This window comes from Pithys albifrons, chromosome 1 (genome assembly GCF_047495875.1).
Source record: "Pithys albifrons albifrons isolate INPA30051 chromosome 1, PitAlb_v1, whole genome shotgun sequence".
In the NCBI taxonomy this organism is placed as follows: domain Eukaryota; kingdom Metazoa; phylum Chordata; class Aves; order Passeriformes; family Thamnophilidae; genus Pithys; species Pithys albifrons.
This window is the reverse complement of record NC_092458.1, coordinates 56,699,515-56,725,091: the sequence shown is the minus strand read 5'-3', so window position 1 is coordinate 56,725,091 and position 25,577 is coordinate 56,699,515. Positions and strand designations below refer to the sequence as shown.

General features: G+C 38.6%; 1 protein-coding gene across 2 annotated transcripts; it reads right to left on the bottom strand.

The window, feature by feature from the left end:
- Positions 1-704: 704 nt before the first annotated feature.
- On the bottom strand, positions 705-23,667 carry DNAJC15 (DnaJ heat shock protein family (Hsp40) member C15). Of its 2 annotated transcripts, XM_071550646.1 has the most exons (7): positions 23,509-23,592; positions 19,039-20,738; positions 15,127-15,178; positions 13,360-13,433; positions 5,969-6,045; positions 4,036-4,106; positions 705-916 (listed from the first exon to the last, which is right to left on the bottom strand). In XM_071550646.1, the coding sequence occupies exons 3-7, from the start codon at positions 15,167-15,169 to the stop codon at positions 846-848; spliced, it is 336 nt and encodes a 111-aa protein (XP_071406747.1). In that variant the 5' UTR covers positions 15,170-15,178; positions 19,039-20,738; positions 23,509-23,592; the 3' UTR covers positions 705-845. The 2 variants fall into 2 exon arrangements, with proteins under 2 accessions (XP_071406747.1, XP_071406736.1); XM_071550635.1 differs by lacking the exon at positions 19,039-20,738 and having other exon boundaries at positions 23,509-23,667.
- Positions 23,668-25,577: the final 1,910 nt, after the last annotated feature.

Here is a 25,577-nt window from a genome sequence, read left to right as displayed (position 1 = left end):
AACCACAGTCAAAAAACTCCACTCCATACTACATGGACCTATCTTCTTCAGTTCCACTGCCACTAAATCCCCTGCACTACCCAATTGCTACAGAGTAAATTTACTCTGTGACTTGGCTGTTTCAGAGATCCTTTAATATGCAAAAGAACTAATCAAAACCAAGAATCTTCCTTCATAGTTCCAACCCCCATATACACAGCTGATGAAAACTGGAGTCTGTAGCCCCATTAGTCATTTTATCCTGAGTTGCAGCTCTCAAACCTCACTCAGGAACAAACTCTACTATTTCACAAATGAACAGATTCAAGTGTGTGGTGCTAAAGAAACTTGTCATACAGAGTCTGTCTTATTTCCTGTGAGTCACAGATTTTCTCTAGCATCCCTAAATATAGAGTTGTTTCTTCATTAATGAAGAAACAACACTATATTTAAGACTATTCTTTAAATTTCACTTAAAAATATACAAAATTTAATGAAAGAAGCAACCACTTCTTCAAAAAACCCACAGACAGTAAGAGAAGTTTTTCAAAGCTTGTAAGGGATCATGTTTCATTAAAAATACACTAAAATTGAGACAGAATCACAGAACATCTCAAGTTGGAAGGAAGCCATAAGGATCAAGTCCAGCTCTATGTTCCTTCTAGGAGCATAACTGTACATAACTTTACATAACTGTTCATAACTTTACAAAACTGCAAAAGATATCAGTTTGCTTTTAAATCATCTTAAAATTTTAATTATGACAATAAATATGAACAAGAATAAGAAACTGTTCAGAGTAAGTAGACATGAAAGCTATTGTGCAATGTATCTGCTGAATCTCCTATGACCCAAGGCTTCGGATTTCAGTTTTTGGCATTGGATTCCAACAAGTCTTTTGCTTCATTTATTTTTGTTGCTAAGTAGGGTGATCCACCTGAGAAGAGAAAGGGAAAAGGAATACTGTTTACTTATCAATATTAAGTACCAAACTACTTCACTTGCAGCATCCCTTTATTACTTACTTTCATTAGCTCCTTCTTCCTACATAGATTCTTTTGATACAACTGCTTAATAAATGACATTGATAAGAAGTAAACTAATTGATAAGGAAACATGAGACATACAATCAAAACTGAAGTCACTGAAGAATAATGCTGAACATTTTATGTCAGAGAGAAAACTGAAAATTGACAACACTTTACATCACTGTGATTTATACCTGCAGTACAATGCTTCTGTAATTGTATGCAAGGTCAGCTGCCTTGAACATTCACTCAAATCAAACAGCTAGTATTTCCAATCAGCCCAAAAACTAAGAGGGAAAATTTTAAAATAATTTTGACAAAGAGCTCTAAAGAGTGTGCACATGCACACCTCCCCCTGCAAGCCTCTCCTGTGCTGGATGCCTAGAATTACCAGCCAGAAACCGTCACATTAGAGCTATTTAAACATGGTATGCCTTCTAAACTTCTAGTCCTGAACACTGTCATTGCTTTACGCTCCATCTAACAAATCTGATTACAGTTCAGCAGTCTTTTTGTGTTTGGCTTTTTTTACTCTCCCCTTGAGTGCCAACCATCTGTCCACAGTCACCAAAACCAACATTATAAGGTCTATATCAGTACCTTACCACTTACTGTAATACACCTGTATTTTTTTACATGAAAATGTGATTCCAGCAGTACTGTGCACTGAATAGCCTTTTCCAAGGCATCTGCTCAAACTTATTTTTTCATTCATTCTATTAATCAGAAAAGACAATGATGGAAGAAACATGCAGAGCCAGTTGCAGACATATAAATAAAAACAAAAAGGCAAGGCTTGCTTAAAAACTTGTTTGCAACATTCCTTCAGGAATCCAAATCAGTATAAAGTCATTTCATGGTGTAGTAAAACAACTGGAAAAAGTAATGAAGTTCTTTTTCATGTTTTGGTCTTGTTTGAATGTAGTCTTAATAGGTAAGACACACAGGAGGAAAGTGAGGCAGGGCAAGGGATGGGTAATGAATTTGTTACTGAAAAAAGAATTTATTTTTTCCTTGTTTTAAATCAAGTAGCTTTTAGCAAGGAATAGGATTTACTACATTGAGAATTGCTTCTTTCAAGGAGTAGATAAGAGGAACAAATAAACTCTAAAGACTAAAACCTGCAATAAACAATGCATTCCAAGTAATTTTCAAATGTGCATTGATTTTTCTACATGTCTAGAGTACAGGACCTTAAAGTAAATTCTAATCCATTAGAAGTGTTTTCACTACATTTACATTCTTAAGTGCCATATTAATTTTGTAGCCCTCCAATGACAGGAAATTCAATCTCATGATTGCTAAGTGTTTGTTTATAATTAAAGCAAGTCCAAAAGGCTTCTCTCTTCCTCTTTTTCTATGAGGAAATATTCTTTCATAAAATTAGTAACTGATAAATTAACCAACAACGTATCAATATAAAAACACTTTAAAACTGAATTGTAAAAGTTAATAAGCAATCATTTTAATAGTACTCGCTGGGTATATTATTAAGCTAACTTCTATATATTTCTTATTTACTTCTAATAACCCTCTCTTCAACAGTTTGGATCTCAGATAACATATGTAACTTTAAAATCTGTAATTACTGCCGGTTCTTTTATCAACTCCAGCTGGTAAAATATTTCTTTAAAATGACATTGAATACTATTTTTAAAGCACATCTGTGCTACTCACAGCCAGAAGAAATCAAGATCTATACACAAGCAAACAAGTTCAAGATTACTCCAGCTCTTGCTGTGCAGCTGAAGACACTACACAAGCGTTTTTCTACAGCCATGCCCACAGAGCTTCAGGGGCAGCACAGAGGCACAAATCTCTTCAGCTGGTGTCCCTACTGAGAAAATGCTCCATCGTAGTACCATGCAGGAGGGCTCCCTACACCCATCCAAACCTACACTGTGCCCAGCTGCAGGTGCATTACAGCTGTTAGAGTGGTCGTTAAAATCTTTGTTAGGGTCATTAGGATCTTCCTAACAGGAACTATCTCTTTAGGTCTAATAAATATCCTAAAGAGATTCACAGTTCTTTCTGGCTCACTTCTCCAAATAGTGCTACAATAAACTTAAAAGTTAATTATTAAAAAGTTTTGACCTAATAGGTACTCTTGTGGTTAAGAGGCCTTTGACCATCATAATATATTCAAAATGCAGAAGACAATTTATTTTCTGTGTTTGTGCAGCTTACACATCATAAAAAGTGTAAAAAATCAAAGTATGAAATCAAATTAAGGAGAACAACTTTAAAATTAAACTGAGGGGTGAAGACAGAGAAGAAAATAATCTATTAAACACTGTTCTTGGCTAGTGGTCACAAATATATTTTCAACTTCCTAAAATGGGGTCCTGGCAGGGAGCCCTGTGATTCTGTCAAAAAGATGTAAACCCCCTCCAATTTCCCCTTTTGACTTCTGAAATACAGTGCAACTCTTCACCATCTGTTATTTTTAAGTAGAAACAGCAATGAACATATGGGCTTTCTTTCTCAACCAGCTGTAGTGTAGTTAAAGTTAAAATAATAGCCTTTCTCTAAGATAAATTTACATTAAAAACCCGGCCACTAAAGCAACAGTGCCCAGTCTTACACTCTTTCCAAGTGAGTTCCATAAAGTCTCTAATTCATCAATGATGTACTTAGTAACTGCAGAACATTTCCCCACAGAAAGTTACTTTCATGCATGTGACTAGTCCATCAGAGTTCAAAACAAGAATTTTAGTTTAATGTAAAATTTTTAGAGCTTATTTTTCTTATTTTTGACTAAGTTTTTGAGAAGTGTGGTAAGCTGGTCCCTGAGGTCATATTTTAAACTGAAGCAGCACAAATACAGAAAACAACATTAAAGAAAGATGAGTAAAACTGTGGCTCATAAAGCCCAGTTTATCTAAGAGAAGACCCACACAAGCTCAAGTCAATAAATAAACAAAAAACGTTTGCATTGTGTGGTCATTTACACAGTCAGAAATCCTAAAGGATCTCATTTAAGCATCTTCCTTTCCAGCCCTGATTAAGAAGAGAAATAATTACTTACCTTTATCAGGATGATTCAAAATCATGATTTTTCTATGGGCTGTTCTGATTTTGTCCTTGCCAGCATTTGGACTGCAAAAATAAACATAAGTGCTTACCAGAAATGCTAACGTGCTCAAGCTTAAAATTAACAGCTGATATGGGCTTCAAAAATAATTAAAACTTGAGATTTTCACCATCTTGTGGACAAAACATAAAACTGCATCTCTAAGGAAGTAACAATAACAAAGGCATGTAAGACACAGCGAATGACATTTTTCAAAAGCCTGTGCATTTCACACATACAGATATCTTTCAGTTTTTTCTAAAATGCAATATATCCACTCATTTAAAATCAACAATTCTGAGGAGGGGGGAAAAAAAGGAAAGCCCCAGCAGTTCTAGGGTGTATCTGGTTGGTTATTCTAGCATTAAATGCAGAAAAAAACAGGTTTTCCTCCAAGTAAATAAATATTTTTATGACCAGCGACAAAACAACAAATATTTAATATTATCACATTTTGTTCTACTGTAAATATTTTTATAGCTGCTATAAATATTTCTTCTTTCTGCTGGGGCCTGAAAAAAACCCTGTATGTTGTTATTTTTGCAAAACCATTCAATGTGTTACATTCAGGGACATGCTGATTTACAGGTGCAACCTACATAATTTTGTTTCCTTCCATGATAGATACATAAAATATGTACTCAGTCTAAATTAAAAACGTCCCTTACCAGACAAATAACCACTTATGGATGCAATATGCCAACACAGTAGGGCTATCGAATGCAAAAGGACAGTATGAATGGTTTAGTTTTTTGTAATTTGTTAGTATGCAGAAATGAATCAGTGTTTTCCACTTCAGGTGACTTCTTAATCAACAATGATTCAATTAATTAATCTTTTTGTAGATACAGTTTCAATGCAAAGTATCGGCCTAACTAAATTCCCAAGGTAAACAACCTCTCTAATTATTATTCTGTCACAATGAAATTAGGGTATGTTGAAAAAATAGTTCACAGAACTGCATAAGAAAAGAATACTTCAATGGAACAGAAATTAGCCTAGAAAGTGAAAATCAAACAGTGGGTCAAAGGCCTTGAACTATATAAATACAAAAATGAAATTATTTGTTGTCAGACAATTGAAAATAATAATCATCTATATTTTTATTTGTAAAGCTCTTTTTAATAATAAAAAGGAAAGCTGGTATCCCGCATTTAGAAACTCTGATGGCCAAAGCATAAGTGGGGAAAAGTGGCTGTCACGTATTGCAGAAAATCATGTAGGTTTGCTCTGAGAAGCAAATGTGAAAATGGTGGTTTACGTTAAATTTGCTTAGCTTGTGAGTTCTTGCTTATCCCACAGTTAGACTGGCCTCTAAAAATTCTTAATCACTATCAAAAAATATACTTATTGTCAAATTCACACTTCGCTTGACTCACAACCTGAGTCACACCAACGTCATGCTGCCTTCCAACATCAACAACTGGCTGAGAAGTCTATCACCTTGGTGGGAACAGTCAACACGCTGTAGGGCAGAGCTGACATCCAGGGGGATCTGGGGAGGCTGCACAAAACTCCACAAGGCTCCACAGGGGCAGGTGCAGAGCTCGGTGCTTGGGAAGGAAGCATCCCTTGCTGCTCGAGAGGCAGGGGAATGCCAGCCTGCGGAGTGGCTCTGCTGCAAGGGACCCAGGACAAAGCAAGAACATCCTTCCACTGCAGTATGTTACTATGCCTTCAATCCAAACACAAGTCACATGTTTTATGAGCATTTGATTGTTTGCTTTTTAGTTTAAGCAGAACATAAGAACAATTTATAAGCCACTAGAAGTCTTCTACAAAAAAGTTATGGTTTTAGCATGAGTATTCCACATTCTTGCAACATGCACCTGCTTCATTCAGTAATACTTGGTAAACTAAAACGTATTGATTGATGCAACACACCTACCTTACACCTAAAATAAGACTAGCTTCTCGCCTACTCATTTTCTGTTCAAATCCTCCTTTATAGTATGATGAAAAACTCTAAAAAGAAGAAAGGGAAAAAAAGCGATAATTACTTTCATGCACAAGGTGCCAGGAACTAAATCATATTTATATGACCTCATTCAAAGCATTACATTCATCTATAATTTATCTCAAAGGCATGGAATGACTGCAAACCAGATAATATGAAAGGACTTCTCCTGAGTGTTAACATATGCAAAACTGACTTAAAATAACTATCCATGTTTTCAAAATCTTTCTATCTGTGTTTTACAATCTTCTTCTGCTAATAAGAGATATTAATAGCTACAACCATTAAAATCCTGCCTTCAGGCAAAAAAGTCCAGAATCCAAGTACATACTGGCACTGAGTGGTACAGTGTCTCTGTTGGGGAGGGCAGGGAAGGAAAGTGAGAGATGTGTTGAGAACCGCATTGGTACCATCACAACAGAAAATGACAAAAGGGACAATACTTTGGCATCTCAGGAAATTATGGACAATCACTCCAGACATTTCTACAAAGACAGTAAGTAAAAAAACCAATAAAGAACAGATAAATACAATATACTAATGAAAAGCCAGTATCTGTTTTCACCTGAAGGAATTTTACTTCAAAAAAACATATCATGACTTCTTTGAAGGAAACTGAAAATTAACATTGACATAAAAGAAACAAAAAAAAGGCTTTGCATAAAGCCACAACCTCTCTTTCAGAAGAGCTGGAGAACACCAGAAAGTAATAAAGTATATGGGGAAATCCTAACCAACTTTTGCCTTTACATCCTTCCCTTGACACCAGTGACTGACAATGATTAGATAAAGGATCTGGGGTTAATTTTTTTAAACTTACTGTCATGTGAGACTTTAAGAAGGGAATTAAAAACAGTGGGAAAAGAACATTAAAAAAGAGGAGATGGAGATAAAAGTAAATCATTACAATAATTAATTGTCATAGGAAATGTGTTCAAAGTATATTTGGCAACTATAAATCTATTTTAAATTAAGAAAAAAAAAATTTACTGAACCACCATCAATGGTTAGCAGTGATCTCATGGTAAACATTTCTTTAAGTCCCAGAGGCAGCAGATGCAGCTCCAAGACAGACTGCCTTGGGGAACTGGCACACAGAAATCACTCAACAAAACTGAGTTTTTTTCCTCAATGTAAAACCTATCAAATGGGGGAACATAAGCTTCTTTTGTTGCTATCAAAGGGAAGTCTAGCCTGAGAGCTGGGATTATTTTCAAGTGTTCCTTTTACTCACAAGTAAAAATGTGCCCAGCCCTTAATAAAACCCTCTTCTCACTAAATACAGCCATTCAAATTCAGTGAGAATTTTGCCTTATGTCTACACAAACTCTTACATAATTTCAAAAGAATTAAAGCATTTAAGGGGGCTTTATGATATCTAAGCAAAGCCTTTAATTAAACTCAGGAAAGACATTCACCCGAAAGTGTGGTTCAGAAATACTTTACCTATTGCTACCATAAAGTCATATAGAGTCACAGAGAAGATTTGCTGGTGTGCTGTTATGATCCAAAACTAATTTTATCATCCTTCTTCCTACCACAAACCACGCACAAAATAACCACTACTGTAACACTACAGGTATCAAAGCTGAAGTATCTGTGCACGTGGCATGCCTACAACAAAAATCTGTCAAGGCATGGCTTCTACAGCTATGGGATAACACAAATCAGGTCTGTAGGAGTGCACATCGACATTACAGGTTAGAGTATGTAACACTGAGGCCTTAAGATTCTTAAGATTTGTAGCATATAGATTTTTAATATAGCTGTATAGTTTCTAACTCTCTAAAATACCAGTTAACAGTTACTAACCCCCTTTCTCATGCTTTGTATCAAATTCTCAAAATTCTTGAAATTTCGTTTCATGTTCTTTTCAAGGAAAAAGATTTTAGCAAGGACATCTTGTTTGGAACACAGAAGGACATAGTAAGATAACACAGTAGTCAAAGTAGAAGGCCCAGAAATCCCGGGGAAGCTTCAAAGAAGGCATGTGATGATGATGGTGAAGTAAGAGGTCTTGAAACCTCGACGCAGTTCTGGGGACGTGTGCCAAGTGGCAGACCTGAGGGAGGTTCTGGGGGCTGAGTCAGTTCTCAGGTTGGTTGTATCCATCAGATATCATAATTAATTAGTGTTATAAATTTGTAGGAGCCTTATACTATATTGTGCACTTATGTACTTAGTGTATCTTAAAGTACTTTAGTTAAAGGCCTGCTCACTATTTTATCTATACTAATATTGTCTGCAAAGTTCTTTTCTTCCGTTTTAGGCATCAACGCTAAGGGAACACACAGGGCCTCTCTGGTTCTCTGAGAGGAAATGATGCTAATGATTTAATGGCCAACAGATAACACCCTTGAGGAGGCAGAACTGCACAGAAATTTGCAATGATGCCAAACAATTACTACAGCCAGGACAGAAAAGCACAGTTTAATGTTCTCTGCAAGATTTTTCCAGAACTCCTCCCAGAGCAGCCTAGGTGCAGATGGTTTCCAGAAAAGGTTAATTCTTCTCTGCCCTTCAACTCTGATATACAATCTAACACAGGAGAATTCTAGTTCACTGTTCATGTAGAAAAGAGTAATATTTGAATTATCTCTACCACAGCTTGTCTGTGTTCTTGGTAGATTGCATTTAAAATACTACTTGAAATGTAAGAATAGGGAGGGATGGCTATAGGCTTACGTTCAGAATTACTTTTTCATGTTTTTAAAGCCTACTTCCTTGACACTAGTCTAACCTCAGGAAGCATTGATTCGGTTCACTTTCAAGAGGAATGAAAAAAGAAATTCTGGTGTCTGTGTCCTTTGGTACAAAAACAAAAACAATTTGGTGAACTGGTCTTCAAGAAAAAAAATTTTCTTTTCAGAAGTGAAGGATATAGAAAGAAGAATCAATTCTTAAATTGAGATTGTCATCCTAAAGAGAATTTATAGTAAAAGCAAATCAGACATAAAAGCTATTTTTCCCACTGATTAGAAAAAAGGGGAAAAAACATTGAGCCTTCATTTTAGGAAACACCTTGGCAAATTTCTACTTCTCTAATGAAACAACTTTTGCATGCCACTCAAATTAAAGCATTTTCTCCTAGTTGTAAGTTCTAAGTAATAGCTGCAATGATATTTTTCTGCTATGAGAACTCCTCGATGAGCAAGCAGTTCTAGGTAATTGATTATTTATTAACTCCAGGAATTGCAAAGAACTGAAAAAAATCACTGAAATGAGCTCTCCATTTCTTTGTACTGTCTGGGAGAAGGGGAGGCTATCCTTTAAATTACTTAATTTTCTTGCACATTATTACTGCTTAGCAACTTACATAAGCAAATTCTGCTTCCTGAACAAATGCTATTAATAGGTTTGGGGCAAGGGAGGGACAGAAAAGGCTGCGCTTGCTTTGCAAATGTCTATTCAGTCCTGCAAATTTTCACAAAAGCAATCAGCTGGGAAAATCCAATACATATGGATCGTGACATCTTCGAGATACTTCTTCTGGCACAGCACACAGAAAACATAATGACTGTTTCCATGCCAGTTAAAAGTGTGGAAACACCAAAGCTGAGACCACACATCACGTTACGTGGAGTAGTGAATTTTTCTGAAAACTCTGTATGTTGCTGTTCCAGCACTAATACAGTCCTTCACTGAAAAGGTAACATACACTGGAAGGAAAAAACAAACACAAAAACCAAACTCCAGAATTCAGAAGCTGTGATAAAATATAATGTAATTTTGCTAACATGAACTTTAACTCCTTTATTTTTAGTTAGAAAAAAATACATAAAATGGACTGCAAATTGCTTTGTTCTCTGGAAACTTTATTTTCAATTAAGGACAAGAGAGATGGTTGCTACTTTAACCTCTCAATTCAGAACTCTGTAAGCCTGAGCAGAATCAGATCCAATTAGGGAAACACAGTGCAAAAGTCTAATGATGTACTATAGAAGACATTCTTTTCTCATAGAATACAGAGTTTTTAGGACTGTGGTATTAGAGTATTTTTACAGTTCATTTGGCAGAGAATTGCTTTTTCTGTCTTCAATATCTTCTTTCTATCTATCTATCTATCTATCTATCTATCTATCTATCTATCTATCTATCTTCAATATCATTAATTGAACGGAGAAAGGTAATGAATGCTACCGAAATACCTGCTTTTTTATTTCACATTTTAAGGACATATTAACATTATAATTAATGGCATTGATTCTGAGGAAGAAAAGACAATTGACTACTTAGTGCCATGCACATTCTACTGGCAACAGACTCCTGTCACTACACACAGAAACAAAACAGTGTCACTAGCATTTGTGATGATAGTGACAAAACTAGGCTGACTAAAAAAAGCATTTCTTTGTAAGTCAGTATTATGACTTTTCATAAAGGGGAAACGACATCATTTTCTCTAATGTCTTTCTCCACCAAAAAAATGGTAGGAAACTTCAAGGCAGAATTACAACAGCATTTACAAATACATATTCTTAAATATGAATTAACTGCCTTAAGTTAAATGAGAGGTAAAAATTCGGAATAAAACATAACACTTTTACGTCCCTTTACTTACTATTTTTGACTAAAAGATGAGTGCAATTGTTGACTGTACATGTTTCTTATATAGGTATGTAAATAGGAAGTGTCAAATACTCAAGATACAGCTGGCAGCATTTTAAATGATCACTTTGTAACTGCTCAACTTGACCTTTCGGAAGCCATTTATTAGTGAGCAGGAAGAACGAATAAACAGCATCTATATTATCCTGTGTGAATGCGAGGGATGAACACGAACCAGTACTTCTACTGCAAACAAAGAGCAGAAAGAATTGTAAATGGGGGAGGAAGAGTGGGGGCTTACTGAGAGAATAAGACAGCATTTAAATAGGCAGTCATTTCACATGCTCAAAAAAAAAAGGGCAATGAATGACAATATTTGATTCTAGAAAGCCAGAAACAAGCACTCAAAATTACAGTGTCCAAGGTAGGTGCCTTCAAACACCATTGAAAATGAGCAAAGTAACAGTAAGCCTGGACACTAAAGGTCACGAGATGTTTTTTCCAGGGAGCATAGGCAGAAATACTAACTGGTTGATACCTTTTGTCAGTACAGTTTAAAGAGCAGTATGCTGTGAAGAACTGTGATGAAAGTGTTAATTCACAAATTATAATGAGCAGCTTCAAGTTCCACAAACCAAATAATTTAAAGCTGCTAAAACAAGAAGTTTGAACAATAAGCACTTACACAGAACTCTTGTATATAATGTTTTCTCTGTTGTTTTAAAGAAAATAATTGATTGTTGGGGGAGAAGAAAAAACCATTAAAAAATACAATCCAAGAAAGTAGTAGCTGTAGAGTAGTAAAAATCAAATAATCTTGGTTAAGAATTATGTAAGGGTCTTAAATTTGGACTATAGCTGTAAAAGAAAAATATTATCACTATCCTCACAACTAGGAAACCGAAAAATATACAGTTAATAGCAAACAGGGAGAGAGTTTGTACTGTATTCCGTAGATCTCATCTTACACTGAAAACTCGTATTTTCAGGTTAAGAAGCAGAATAGCAGAAGAGAGATACTCTAATGGAAAGCAACTCACAATTCTGGGCATTAAGGCAGGACGTGAAGGCAGACAGAGGATACTGCTCCTGGGACTAGAAACACTCAGAATGCAGAAGCTCCTGGTTTGCTCTTTATGGTCGTCCATGCATTCTGCAGGACTCAAAGTCACTGTGGTAAAAATGCGATAGGTATGTAATGAACTTGGCTTGGCTTGTATCAAGAGGTACAGTTTCAAAGGAACAGACACCTCTCAGTGCAGTATCATGTCATATTTCAATGTGTTAGAAAGAGTCACTGCCTGCTTTCTTATGTGAACACATCTGAATTTAGATTCTCTAGCCTATATCTACAAATGGATAGAAAAAGAATTGCTGGAGTAAAACTGCTAGGGAGGGAGGAAGGGGGGCTGAAGACTGAAGCACTCCCTACTCTGAAGCCACATGTACTGCTAGATACATTCAGCAAGCCTTCAAGTCAGACTGTATCTGTATCATGTGAAAGCAATTTAATCCACAGTACCTAAAGTCCCCTCTGCTGTTTTGGTAGGCAACCTGGGAATCTCTCAAAAATTACTTTGAAAAAGAAAAAAAATTGGCATTGGTCTCACAACAGCAATGCAATGGAAGGACAGAGAGCAAAGAAACAGGTCCAGAAGCACCGTTTCTGGTTGACATACATCACAATTAAGAACAAATATGGACCAGCCCCTAGAGGTCAGTTGAGTCTTCTCCTCCACAGGATGCTTGCCTTGATCAAGCTCATACCTTCAGCACATGAACACCAAGGAAAGATGGCAAATGAATTTGGACCAGAGCATCCGTCTAAACGGGCTCTGTGTTGCAACTGGCCTAACATTAGTAGCTATAATGCTAAAGATCACATTTTTAAAAACCCTACCTTTAATATATTTTTCAGGAAACAATAATCTGCAACAACTACTCCCTGATCACACTCACCCACCAGCACCAAGAGGGGAATCATATTCCTTCGCTGAAGAGTAAGAGTTCAGATACTATGAACTCTGAAGGAGCACATTGCCACAAGCAGACATCTACCTCACTGGGAATCACTTTAATCAAATGGGAATGGAACATATGTATTTATTTACCAGAGGAAAACATAGCCACTGAAGCAAAAAGTAAATGCTCTCGATTACTCCCTGTATGTGCTCCTCTCACAACACGTTACCTCTTGATTTTTTACCTTATTACTATATTTTTAAATATGTAGGGTAAAATCAAAGAACAGAAACTTGGTTAAAAGTTCAGATTAGGTGGGGAAGAAAAAGACAATTCATATGTGAACCAGAACATAAGCTCCCCCATCTCTATGGCAACTTTTCCTAGGCGTTTATAAGTTTGTCTTCTTGATTATTAACACTGTATCTAAAAGATTAAATTTGTTCACTTCTAGCTTCTTAAAATGAAACTGCACATCATCACTTTGCAATCTGTAGGAATTAGCAATTTTCTCACAGCATACTTCAACTCTTTATTATACACTTACTAGTAAAGGGTTCCAAAACAAGCAACGTTGGCAGAAAAATTAGAACTGTTTATCAAACTCACAAACATCTTTTGATATAGCTTCATCCATAGGAATATATGAAATATAGCAAACAATACACCAGAAAATATGCAGTAGGGAGCAGCCCTATCCTGGGTAAAAAATACACTATGTGGCACTTACTGTATTTAACATAATGTGTTTCCTTTCTGAATTCTTGAAATACAAAATCATCAATTTAGCATAAAGTTATATCTAAACTTACAGAAGCTGAAATCCTCTTTGCTGTCTCTGTAATTGCCTGCTCCAACGGCTTCCAAAGGTGAAAAGCATAACGACCTGAAAATGACGGAAGTTAAATGAAATTATAACAAATAGTCACCAAAACAAATGAAAAAAACCCCTCCAACTTATACTCATTGGCTTACAGCAGAAAGAATTTTGGTTTAAAAAAATCCACAAACTATTGGGAGAAGAAGAATTTTAATATACTTCATCTAAAAACCTAGTCATGGACTGCAAAGATCCATTATGCTTATTTATTATTTAATTCACTAACTAAATAGATTTAAATACATTTCAATATGATAAATGAAGATACCTGCCTTGTGAACTTTAAGAAAAAGGGCAGTTTGAAACATTAGCTTTGGATACACATTATTTATTAAATACTGTACAAATGTTATGTCTTCAAACAAAAGAAATCTATGTACTGTACTACCCATTCCTTGTATGCTTAATCACACACTTTTTAAGTACTGTATTTTGTATTTTGTTAAGGAGAGAATCTTCTGGGATTTAGAGCCATTCAATTCCCCACTGGCAGTGAATGTCTATAGCTAGGAAAGGCTAGAAGTACAAAGCAGGTCTATGAACTTCAGAATCAAGATTCATGCCATGTTACTGAAGGATTTTCCCTCTAAATCTCCTCTCCCAGTTATGTTTTGATTAACTATTCATTAGCAATGCAACTTAACTATTGCACACAATGGAAAAACTTTTTATAAAATATTGCTCTGTTTCATTCAAATAGCATCTTGTCTTCATTCTTAAAAAACACAATGTGTCCCTAACTTATTTTAGTGATCTAAGCCTGTGCCTATGTTAAAACAGAAATTAAAACATTGTTAAGAGTATCTCTGTTAGAATGGTGTTACCTTGCTTTCCTCCTAATGTTTTCTGTTACCATTACTTTGCCAGTTACAATTAATTCTTCAGCTAAACCAGCAGAAGAAATCCTATGAACATTCCTATTCTGCTTCTATAAAGATACATAAACCAACTTCTCAATGGATGGACATCACTGAAGGTCTTGTCATTTCTTCCCCTAATCACAACAACACAACTGTACCCACCAAACACCTGCTGAAGTTTTGTGCAACTTGTTCAACTATTAATCTTTTTTACTTCATGCACTTGCACGTAGCTGACCACAGTTGCAGTTTTTTTGTATTGAGAAAATAACAGAAATCAATCTGTGTATTTCAAAACCAGAATGGACACAGTTATCTAGATCAAGCAACCCAGGGTATAAATCATGTTAAACTTATGCCCTGTGTTCAGACAAGAACCTATTTTTCAGAGTAACATACATTCCAGATGTAAAGTGTATGTATTATGGAAACAGTTTAGTACGATAAATCACTAGTCACTAAAACCTTCTATTTTTCTCTGTTTCAATTTGTTGAGCATCACCTTCACATCAGAAGATCTTACTGCACTCTTCTATACTAAAAAGCCTCCACATAGCAATGCGTTATTAAGTAAATAAACTTCACATTACATTCCGCAGACAAAAAGCAGAAGGAACCTTTTAGTTGCTGTCCATAAAATAACTTTCTTATGTTTCCTCCACTTTTCAAAAAGAATTTTGGAAAATACAGGTTTGAAGGGACGGGAACTATAACTGGACACAACTCTCAGGCAATCTTTTCACTTTCCATGATTTATATTCATAAAACTTTCATTAACCCTTTCTGAAACAACATCTCACAAAGTGAGAGTTCCACACTCAGCTGGTAATTTTGCTTACCTGCAAAGGCAACAGTTGCAACACCAAGTCCAACTGCTATCATATTTCTGGCCTAAAGCAGAAGAAAAGGAATCAGATATTTTAAATATATGCACCTTTTATTTTAACATGCATTTCTGGTGTATGATATGGACATTTCAAATACAATTTATAAAAAATAATATAGTTCTTTATTCCTCAGGCTACATTAGATTTTTATAGTTCAGTCCCATTAACATATGCCAATGCATCAGGTTTAACCTGGAATTACCCACTAGCAGATCAGTAAACATACACTGAAATCAGCTCACAGTATGTAATGGTAAAAACACAAGGCAGACAACTATTCAGGATTACTTGAAATTACTTGTGCAGACTAGTTCAACACAATAGGTAACACAAACTAGCTGTTTATTACAAAAACATGAAGAGCTAACTCCAAACTCCAATATGAGGTGTATGTATTTTCCTACAAAGTGTTTGAAAAAAGTCAGACATCTCAAGAAGAACAATAAGTATCCCCACACTGGTCAAGAAGCTGATAAAAGGTATGAGGTAACCTTGCAGAAGGGGCTAATTTCTCACATATATGCAGAATTTTAGAAGGGCAACAAGCTCTCAATTTCTGAAAAGGCTACATGTAAATCTTTTAAACAAATGAAATAGTCATCTGTGGCATTACCTGTCTTATCATATGACAGCTCAATAACTCCTTGTATTTTCCCCTGAGAAATCAGATTAGGCTTGTTTATCTTGAATTCAAAACTTAATGACAGTAAGAATGCTTTTATCACCAGACTGTCTTCGATACATGACTTCCACAATTACCCAACAACTGGTTTATACATTTTGTACAAAGAAGTCTGATAGAAGGACTTAAAAAAGCTCAAACTTCAATGCGAGTGCCCTAATAACTGGGTCTGGAGCCAAGCTGCCTTTGCTCCTAACATTCCTGGGGCTAAAATTCTTTGTCTTCCATTGTACCCAATCTCATTTGTAGACAGGGTAGAAATTGAGGAAGGGTTTGGAAATACTGCTTTTAAAGCCTTCCTAGTGCTTGCTTAGGAGGGGCTAGAACACGGGTGACAACTTTGCCTGCAACAGGCAGCAGTACAGGATGTAGGCACTGCCATCACACCCAGTGGCCTCTGTGGGTTTGGCTCTGAAGGTGAGTGGCTGTGCTTGCTGCCTGTAGTATTGAGCTCAGTAAATAAAATGCTGTAGTCTGTTCTGCACTCATCCAAAAGCAGCTGTATTCCTACTGTGTCAAGCTTCTGGATCCTACAGATTTTAACTGAGTACCTGCCTCCCACCTACCTGAGGGGGCTGTCCTAGGTATTTGCATAACATAAGACTGCAACTGCCTAGAGGTTTCTATTAGGAAAAAAACCCTCACTAATCATACTGAAACTGAATCTTCAGAGTTAAGACTGGGGGATTCTGGCCTTAAAAATCTGGCTGTCTATCCCATGTTAGTAAACAAACTCTTCCATTTCAGAGTACTCTTCAGTCTTGATATTAGCATTCATTTCTGAATGCAAAAATAATGTAGAAGTTTTAAGTCTGTTGTTCCTTTCAGTTACACGAAACTTCCCTTAATCTTACTATGGTCAGACTTGGTGAACGCAGATTTGGGCAGGGCTCTCCCCACGTGGGTGTGCCCTTCCAGCCTGCGCAGTGGATTTTTTAGGTGAGGCACAGTGTGCACAGAACTGGCCCCACCGTTCAAGTCCTGAGGTCCAACTGCCATGGCCGAGCGAGCTTGGACAGTGACAGGGAAGTCCTCGGGACTGTCACAGCACCCGGTACTAACCGGGGCTGACCCTGCTGAGCATCCAAGATGTGACTGGATGGGATGGCAGGGAGGCATTGAACTGCCAGGAGACGATCCCACTGAGACTTGAACTCAGGGCCTTGGGATTCAGAGTCCAGAGTGCTCTCCTTTACACCACAGGACTGCCCTCCTTATCTTTAGACCATAAAAAAACTCAAGCATGTAAGATGCAAAATAATGGAACACAGTTGATCTCCTCACTAATCTAAAACTTCATTTCTTCTCACAAATCAGGTTTTCCCAGGCTCTCAATATTTAAACCTTAAAAAAAATCCTCTAATTCCTCTGTTTAGACAGGAACCACAAACAGCCACATTTCTGAAAATATCATAGCCCTATAGGAATTCTACATTATTCTGAGTTTCCTTGACTTATTCAGAGTGACAGCAAGAATACTTATTAAGTGGTTACAGTCAATTAAGAGCTCAACAATGTGTGACATAGATCACATTGCAAAAAAAAATTATTAGGTGGTGCTTGTCCAGTTTAAGTTATACTTGCTTTGCCACCAAAAAGGTGGTTTAAGTCAGCACTTTACAACAAGATATGCATGTTGCAACAAGGTATTAGGAACAGACACCTCATCACAAGTAAGACCAAGCACAGCGAACAGGCTGATAAATACCAGGATTCGGTCAGTTTAGTGCAGAAATAGCGTATTTTTGAACAGTAATCTGGGAGCACAATACAGAGACCCCTGAGGGCCTTTGACAGAATCAGCCATGTCAGCTGGGATGCATTATTTCAATCTCAGTGGAAAGCAGCAGCAGTGGGTGGAAAGCCAGTGCTGCCTGGAAAATAGCAGGTAAAAACAAAGCATGCCAGCAGCTCTAGAATAGGAGCAGGACACAGGATCAACAGGAAAATTAAGATAAGACAGAAAACTTCGTAAAAGCGATAAAAGGCTTAAGTCACAGAGGCATGGAAGACTGCCCACATTTTGAAGTGAGGTACAGCCACCTAAGAAATATTGGTTTATGTTAATTCATCTTATGACCCTGAGATTAGCTTGGCAGGTCAGAGCATGGTGCTAATAATGCCAGGGTGTGGGTGTGACCCCTGTATGGGCCATTTATGTAAGAGTTGGACTAGATCTTTGTGGGTCCCTTCCAACACAGAATATTTTGTGATCCTGTGAATTTTGGCTGGAAAGCAACAGTTCAACTGTGTGAAACAGTGGAGGAATCAATGATTATTTGCATATGAGCAGATTAGAGAAGAGATACTTGCCACATAGCAGCACAGTGATAACTTGTCATACAAAGCATCTTGAATCAAAGCCTTGGAGGCTCAGAGGTGACCTCATCACTGTCTAGAACTACCTGAAGGGAAGTTCTAGCCGGGTGGGGGTTGGTCTCTTCTCCCAGGCACTCAGCAATAGGACAAGGGGGCACGGGCTCAAGCTCTGCCAGGGGAAATTTAAGTTGGATATCAGAAAAAAAATTCTTTCTAGAGAGAGTAATCAGGCATTGGAATAGTCTGCCCAGAGAGGTGGTGGATTCACCATCCCTGGAGGTTTTTAAACGCAGATTGGATGTGGCACTGAGTGCCATGATCTGGTAAATGGACTGGAGTTGGACCAAGGGTTGGACTTGATGATCTCGGAGGTCTTTTTCAACCCAGTCAATTCTATGAGTCTATGATTCTATGAATGTTTGTTACAGTGTGAACATATCCTAACTATACCCATGGGATACAAACTGAATTTGAATCAATGTAACGGACTTTTACTGACACAGACCCATAAAACTAGTGGCAACTTCAAGTACTAACCAGTAGGTCCTTTAAGTTCAGCTTGACTCGGTTTCCTTTTCCATGCTCACTTAACTCAGTTGAATATTTAGAAGAATCAGTCAAAGCTAGCCTGGTGCTTTGAAATGCAAAGTCCAAAGCTTTAATTAAATGCACTCCTTTCACGTCAATATTAAATGAAAGCAACTCACTACCACTTTGGAATGCAGCAGTTCATTTATTGCATGCTAATATAACTACCCCCACAATCATTTTTGTTTCCAATTCCTTGAAATTGCATTTTATTTTAGACTCATAAGGGATAAATAAATACATACACACTGACTTTCAATTATGACAGAACTGACCTTCTCCCACCTCCAAAAATGCCATTAAGAAACTTCCAAGATGTGGGTTTTAAATGAAAGCATTCTGTTAAGATCCAAGAGGGAAAAATAAAGAAATAAAAGATTAAAGTAACATCTGTCCCTTTCTTTATTCAATGAATCGTCTCTCAAAGGTTATTCATCAATCCCAAGCTATTCTGCTGATCTTAGCATTTTAATTTTACCGTGTAGTTTAGTTTGCAGTAATAAACGCTCTTCGATAAAGAAAACTAATAAAAACGTTATGCTAAATCTCTAAACCCTGAATTTTCCTAACTCTTTTCAGAAACATGTATAAGAGAAAGCAAGCATTAGAAAGGTGACTGCAAGACCTGATTTACTTAAGTGTTTGGAAAACAAAATAGGATAAAGCATATTAATTAACACACAGTAAATTCAGAGGTATATATCACATACTGTCAGCATACAAAGATCTGCTGCCTGAATTTTCAATGCTAAATTCTCCAATAGCCCTAACTTTTTAGCAGAAGAAACAGGGAAGAATGAAATATTATTTTTGCAAATTCCCAATCCACAGTGAATAAAAACATACTTAAAAACCACAAAATGAAAAACATACTTAGCACTATGGCTTCTCCTATGAAGTTGGAAAAAAATTAAACTTATAAACAAAAGAAGAATTTCAAACGCATCCTTTTCAAATTTCAGCACCACTCTAGTACTGCTAACTACAGTCTGTAAGAGGCATCTTTATTAATGTTACAACATATCTGCTTGCATAGAATTTTAATTTTATACACTGGTTCTTCTACCACAACCAGTGAAAACACCCTTCTTGGTCAAATGAAAAATATTTTGCTCTCCCTATAACTTAGCTTTTACACACAGCAAGAGCTCTATCGTCTTTTGTCTTGGAAACCTACAGTGTAATAGAATAAAAAAAGCACAGAGAAAATAATAATTTGTTGTCATGGGCTGGATGCATTTTGTAACAAATCCATGCTTAGTCACAGAGCAGCAAAACAGGAATTATGTACTTACATTTAAATAAATACACAAGTGTACGTTGCTTAACTAAAAACTGCATTTTAACACGGTTTGATTTTGGGGTATTTTTAGTGCTGTTTGCTGCTAAGAAGTAGGATACGTAAGTATACTAATTAAGTATACAAAAATATTTCTGAAATTAGATTTTCTCTCAAATAAAAATTCTTGACTTGAAATAAACCATTGTTTGGTATGGAAGATAGAACAAGGCTTCAGAGCAAACCACCTAATTAACACTATATGGAGCCAGAAACATTTTGAAGTTGGATAATATTATAATATATATATTATCTGCAACTGATTTGATTTCATAAACTCATGTTTTCCTTCCAGTCTTACCCTCCTATGAAATTTAATTTGCTTTCCAACAGTGAATTAAATGTAATTTCAGGAAGATGCTGTTCTCCATACTGACACAATTCTTATGTCAATTTGTGTAATTTATTTTACAGCAACTTTTTTGATTTGTAAATAAAGCTATGACTACAGTTCTTGAGTTTTTCATAGGAAATTATACCAGAGCAAACAAATTCACAAACAGAAGCATCACAAGGTATTCAAATCAATCTTCTTGGGTATGTATTAACCACAGCTTCTTGCTGGTATCTTTGAGAACAGACTCTTCAGGCTTCCATTGCTGCTCTTCCATCCATTCAAACACTTTTGTAAAACAGCTACAAGAGTAAAAGTGATCATAAGCAAGTGGTTTCAGCTAATATCCTGGACAACTCACAACAAAGACTCAGGGCAGGATATAATTGACAGGAAGCTCAACATGAGCCAACAGTGTGCCCAGGTGGCCAAGAAGGCCAATGGGATCCTGTCCTGTATCAAAAATAGCGTGGCCAGCAGGACCAGGGAAGTGATCCTTCCCCTGTACTCTGCGTTGGTGAGGCCACACCTTGAGTACTGTGTTCAGTTCTGGGCCCCTCAGTTCAGAAAGGATATTGAGGTGCTGGAGTGAGTCCAGAGAAGAGCAACAAGGCTGGTGAAGGGACTGGAGCACAAGCCCTATGGGGAGAGGCTGAGGGAGCTGCGGTTGTTTAGCCTGGAGAAGAGGAGGCTCAGACGTGACCTCATCACTGTCTAGAACTACCTGAAGGGAAGTTATAGCCAGGTGGGGGTTGGTCTCTTCTCCCAGGCACTCAGCAATAGGACAAGGGGGCACGGGCTCAAGCTCTGCCAGGGGAAATTTAAGTTGGAGATCAGAAAAAAATTCTTTCCAGAGAGAGAAATCAGGCATTGGAATGGGCTGCCCAGAGAGGTGGTGGATTCACCACCCCTGAAGGTTTTCAAACTGAGATTGGACGTGGCACTGAGTGCCATGATCTGGTAAATGGACTGGAGTTGGACCAAGGGTTGGACTCGATGATCTCGGAGGTCTTTTCCAACCCAATCAATTCTATGATTCTATAACAGAGTGCTTTCAGTCCCAAGAGATGGACCCAGCTGTTGGACTTAGCTTCTACTACTAATGCTTCCTTCCACCATGGCAAGAATGCCTCATTATCCTGTAGGGTGTCAGAGGAATAATCCACAGCACTACAGCTGGTTTTGCTATTTCCCTCTGGCAAAATTTTAGAACTTGTCTATACACAACTTGACCTCCTTGTGAATTCCTCAGCTGTGACTGCATTAAGTACAGATGCTGTTCTTTCTTCCATTATCTACATAACACCCTCCAGTGAAAGACTGAAATAGCTTCTACTGCCACCTGTACACTAACAATTCACCATGTACATATGTCTAAAAACCGCTGCATTCTCCACTGAAAGGCCTGGTTAAAGAATAAATTTCAGTAGAAAATTGCAGTACTCCAGGTTCCAGTCCTCTAAAGGCCTACGTCAGTCTCTGGACCTTACTAAGAATGTGACAATACTCATAGCAACAAAGCAAGCCATGCTAACTCCACAAGAAACTTTTATCCCAGAGTGGTAAGAAGCCCAAAAACTCCACAAAATTCATCAGCAATTCCCTGCTAGCATTCCACAGGGAGAATGACAAAGACTCTCCTGTTGCAAAACCAGAAAGTCTCAGATCATAATAACAATGAATACATAACTTGGAGATTGTGGGTTTTAAAACTGTTTTAAAAAAGCAGAAATACTGTAGAGACAACACAATAAAGTAAGGCACATAAGGCACATAAGCCTTTTTAAAAATGCAAAAATGTCACCATCTGGGACTTTAAGCAGTGATCCATGTATTTTTTTCCCCAATTCTTTTTTCCAATGTGAACTCACTGTTCCATGAACTAATTGAAGTGACTAGAATGAACAACTGGGATGAAAGTCCCAGCACCCTTCCCTCTAGAGCACTGTACAGCCCAGCAAACTTTGGAAGCACTTTGCCTTCATTTCAGGCTAACCCAGACTCTCCCACACCACAAAACACCAGGTGAGAATTACTTTTCCAAAGCTGAGCTGTAGGAAACCTTCAACACTCCAACTCGCCTGCTATAGTAATGCTTGTGCAGTGGGTGAAAGCACCACGCCTATCAAATCACCTCCTCACGGCAGGGGAACAAAATTTTCGTCCTTGTTTGCTCACACCTGAGAACTCCGGGGCTGAAGCACTCGTGTGTACCCCACTGTGGAATCCCAGAAGGTAAGGGGCCAATGTCTATGTCTCAAAACACCGACAGCCAGATGGCTGTGGAGCCAGCCAAGGACCGGTGGTAGTAACAGACAACGATTGTCGGTAGTAACACACTGTGGGAAAGAACAGGATGTAACTGGAGAAGGGGGTATCAGGAGGCAGAGCACTTTTCCCTGTTCTACTGCCTGGAGATAAACACAGCACAAAAGCACGCGAATGAGGCCAAGAAGTGGCTGTGGGCTGTAGGGGGGGACCAAGACCACCCAAGAGCTCCGAAGCCCTCCAACGCATCTCCAGAAAAATCTGAAAGAACTGTGCATGGTAACTAAATCCCAGAGAAAGTAAGGAAAACTGTCTTCAGGGTGAGGAAACTTGCCCATAAAAAGGTACCCCCACCAAGCCCAGTGGCACTCCCAGGACCTTGGACATCCCACTGGCTGGACCGACGCTTGAACCAGGACTGGTAATATTTTATTCTTTTTCTCTCGCTGTTCCTCTCTTTCTCTTTCTGTTGTTCAGTTCATTTCTCTCACTTCCTTTTCATCTTATCCAAACCCCCCTGCCATAGGCCGTCAAGGACTAACACACCAAGTTCCATGCCGACTGTGCAACTTGCTAATACAACTTTCTGATTGTTTGCGGACCCTCTGACTTCTCTCCGTCCTTCCCACCAGGAGCACTCGCTTCCCCTCACGGCTGGGCCGCCACACTCGCTGCCCTCGCCGCGGGTTCGGGCCCTCCCCGCCGGCACCGCCACCCGCTCAGCCCAGCCGCCCGCCGTCCCCCCGCGGGGCTGCGGAAGCCGTGGGTCGGAAGAGGGGCTGGCGGCTCCCGCCATGCGCTCACCAGCCCGCGGTCCAGCTCCCCGCGGTCCTCGCCGGCGCCCGGAGGGGCCGGGGCGTACTCGGCATAGCGCAGGGCCTCGGCAGAGCCCTCCATGGCGAGGCGGGCGCTACGGGCCGGGCGCAGGGACACACCGCGCAGGGGCACGCACTGCGAAGCACCTTCCCCCGCCGGGAGAGGGGCGGGGCTGGAGCCGGAGCGTCACATCCCGGGAACGGGGAGGGAGCGTGGAATGAGGGGATGAGACGTAATTTATACATTAAAAAAATAGGGTAAGGAGGAGAGAAAACACTCAGACCACACGGGGATGATTCGTGTCCATCTCCTGAATGGATTTTGGGGATGGGAATATATGTAAAGGAAAGGATAAATTAATCAGGAAAAAAACCCCACTAAAAATGCATTTTAGTATGTATCTGCTCACACCTCAGATGATGTCTTAATATGTTTCAGCGTATCAGTGATCCACTCTGGCCTCCGATCGGGATTCGTGGAGACACACCATTCACGACGCTGCTGGTTCTTTTGAGAATGCAGGCAGAGTCACTATTGAGAAAAAAAAATAACACAGAAAGAACCGTTCCTTGCCAATATCGCCTAAGGGGACTTTCCACTGTGCCTTTTGCAAGCGGACTTGCCTCTCCCGCATTGGCCTTTTCAGCCACCAGCCACTTGCAGCAAGCGTGGGTAGTGCCCTTCCGAAATCTTTGTTTGCGAAGCCTAGCCATGATGATGATGATGATGTTTCAGCGTGTTTATCTTTCTTCTCGTGACAATGCCGACACTCTGGCCCATGGACCACCACTGGGCGAGTCCTGCCCCTGCCCGTGCAGGACTGTCCGTCTGTCCCGCATCCTGAGCTCCGAAATGTTCAGTGCCGTGTCCGTGCGGCGGCGAAGCAGCTTCTCCCTGGCCCTGGTGTCCCTTCCCTCTGCCCTGGCAGTTCTGGCCATGGAATCGAGTCACGTGCAGACTGCCGAGTGGTGTGACTGGACAAAAAGAATTGCTCTTACCTCCTGTTTCAAATGACAATTGCTCTTCTGAGCATCTCTAAGTGTCTTTTTAAAGTACCATAAAGGCGACATGACCGCATACAGCATTTCATTAACCTCAGACAGATGTATAAATTTAACTTTCTACTGCACAGAAGTCATTGGAAGTTGTATGATGATCCATTTATCAAGGAATGCATTCATTTTTACTTCATCATTGGACGTATAACATGCGATCATGTATGATTTATTTTTTAAATCTTCAGTGGAATTGGATCTCTTGGTAACTCTAAAACCTGGTTTCAAAACAATAAATATGTCCCCAACTAATCATTTTCTGTTCATTTATTTGCACAGAAATAATGCAGAAGAGCATGTCACTTACTACTTTTTTTGGTTAGCAACCGAAATTTAAAAAATATTAAATTGAAAGATTTGGAATTTAGGGTTGCTTCCTTAATTTTCAAAGCTGATCCCTGAGACCTCTGAACAGGCCAAAGTCTGCTCTCATTAATCCATAGTTGTGAATCTGCTATTTTGCCCTAATACTACTGTCTCACAGTCACAGCAGCCAAATTCTTCCCCATTTGTAAGCATTGGAACCAAAAGAGCACCTTCCCTTGTCGGCTCCTTAATCACCTTTGCAAGGAAGTTACAAGCAATGAACTCAGGACACATGTAAGAGTATCAAAATTTGGCTTTTACAGACACTGGGTCATACTATGGTCCCTCCAAATACATCTAGGCAAGCTCTGAGATAGGAAACAGTGCTCTGAACATCTTCCTTGTATCACCAACCATGCTACTACTACTACTGCTACTTTCTGGACAGTGAGCCTCAGGAACAATACTGATTAAGCAGAGCAAATCAGATAATCCACACAAAGAAAATAAATCATTTGCCAGAAGCAAAAGACTGTAGGTTGTTTCCCTTGGAAGCAAGGAGGGGAGGAAATAAAGCAGCTGGGTCTTTGGTTATGCTGCTCTCAGCATGGCACAGCTGTGTGCTGTGTTATGCACAGGATGGTGCTGGAAGATACAATCTGTCCATTACTATTTAATTTAATACTAAACACCAGT

What these genes read in the sequence shown, in the direction of transcription:
- DNAJC15 (XM_071550635.1), bottom strand. Translation starts at nt 23,601, where the DNA reads ATGGAGGGCTCTGCCGAGGCCCTGCGCTATGCCGAGTACGCCCCGGCC. An exon ending in AGTCTTATTTTAGGTGTAAG is followed by an intron (nt 4,107 to 5,968) that starts GTAGGTGTGTTG and finishes TTATTTTTGCAG; the next exon opens with TCCAAATGCTGGCAAGGACA. An exon ending in TTTGAATCATCCTGATAAAG is followed by an intron (nt 917 to 4,035) that starts GTAAGTAATTAT and finishes TTCTCTTCTCAG; the next exon opens with GTGGATCACCCTACTTAGCA.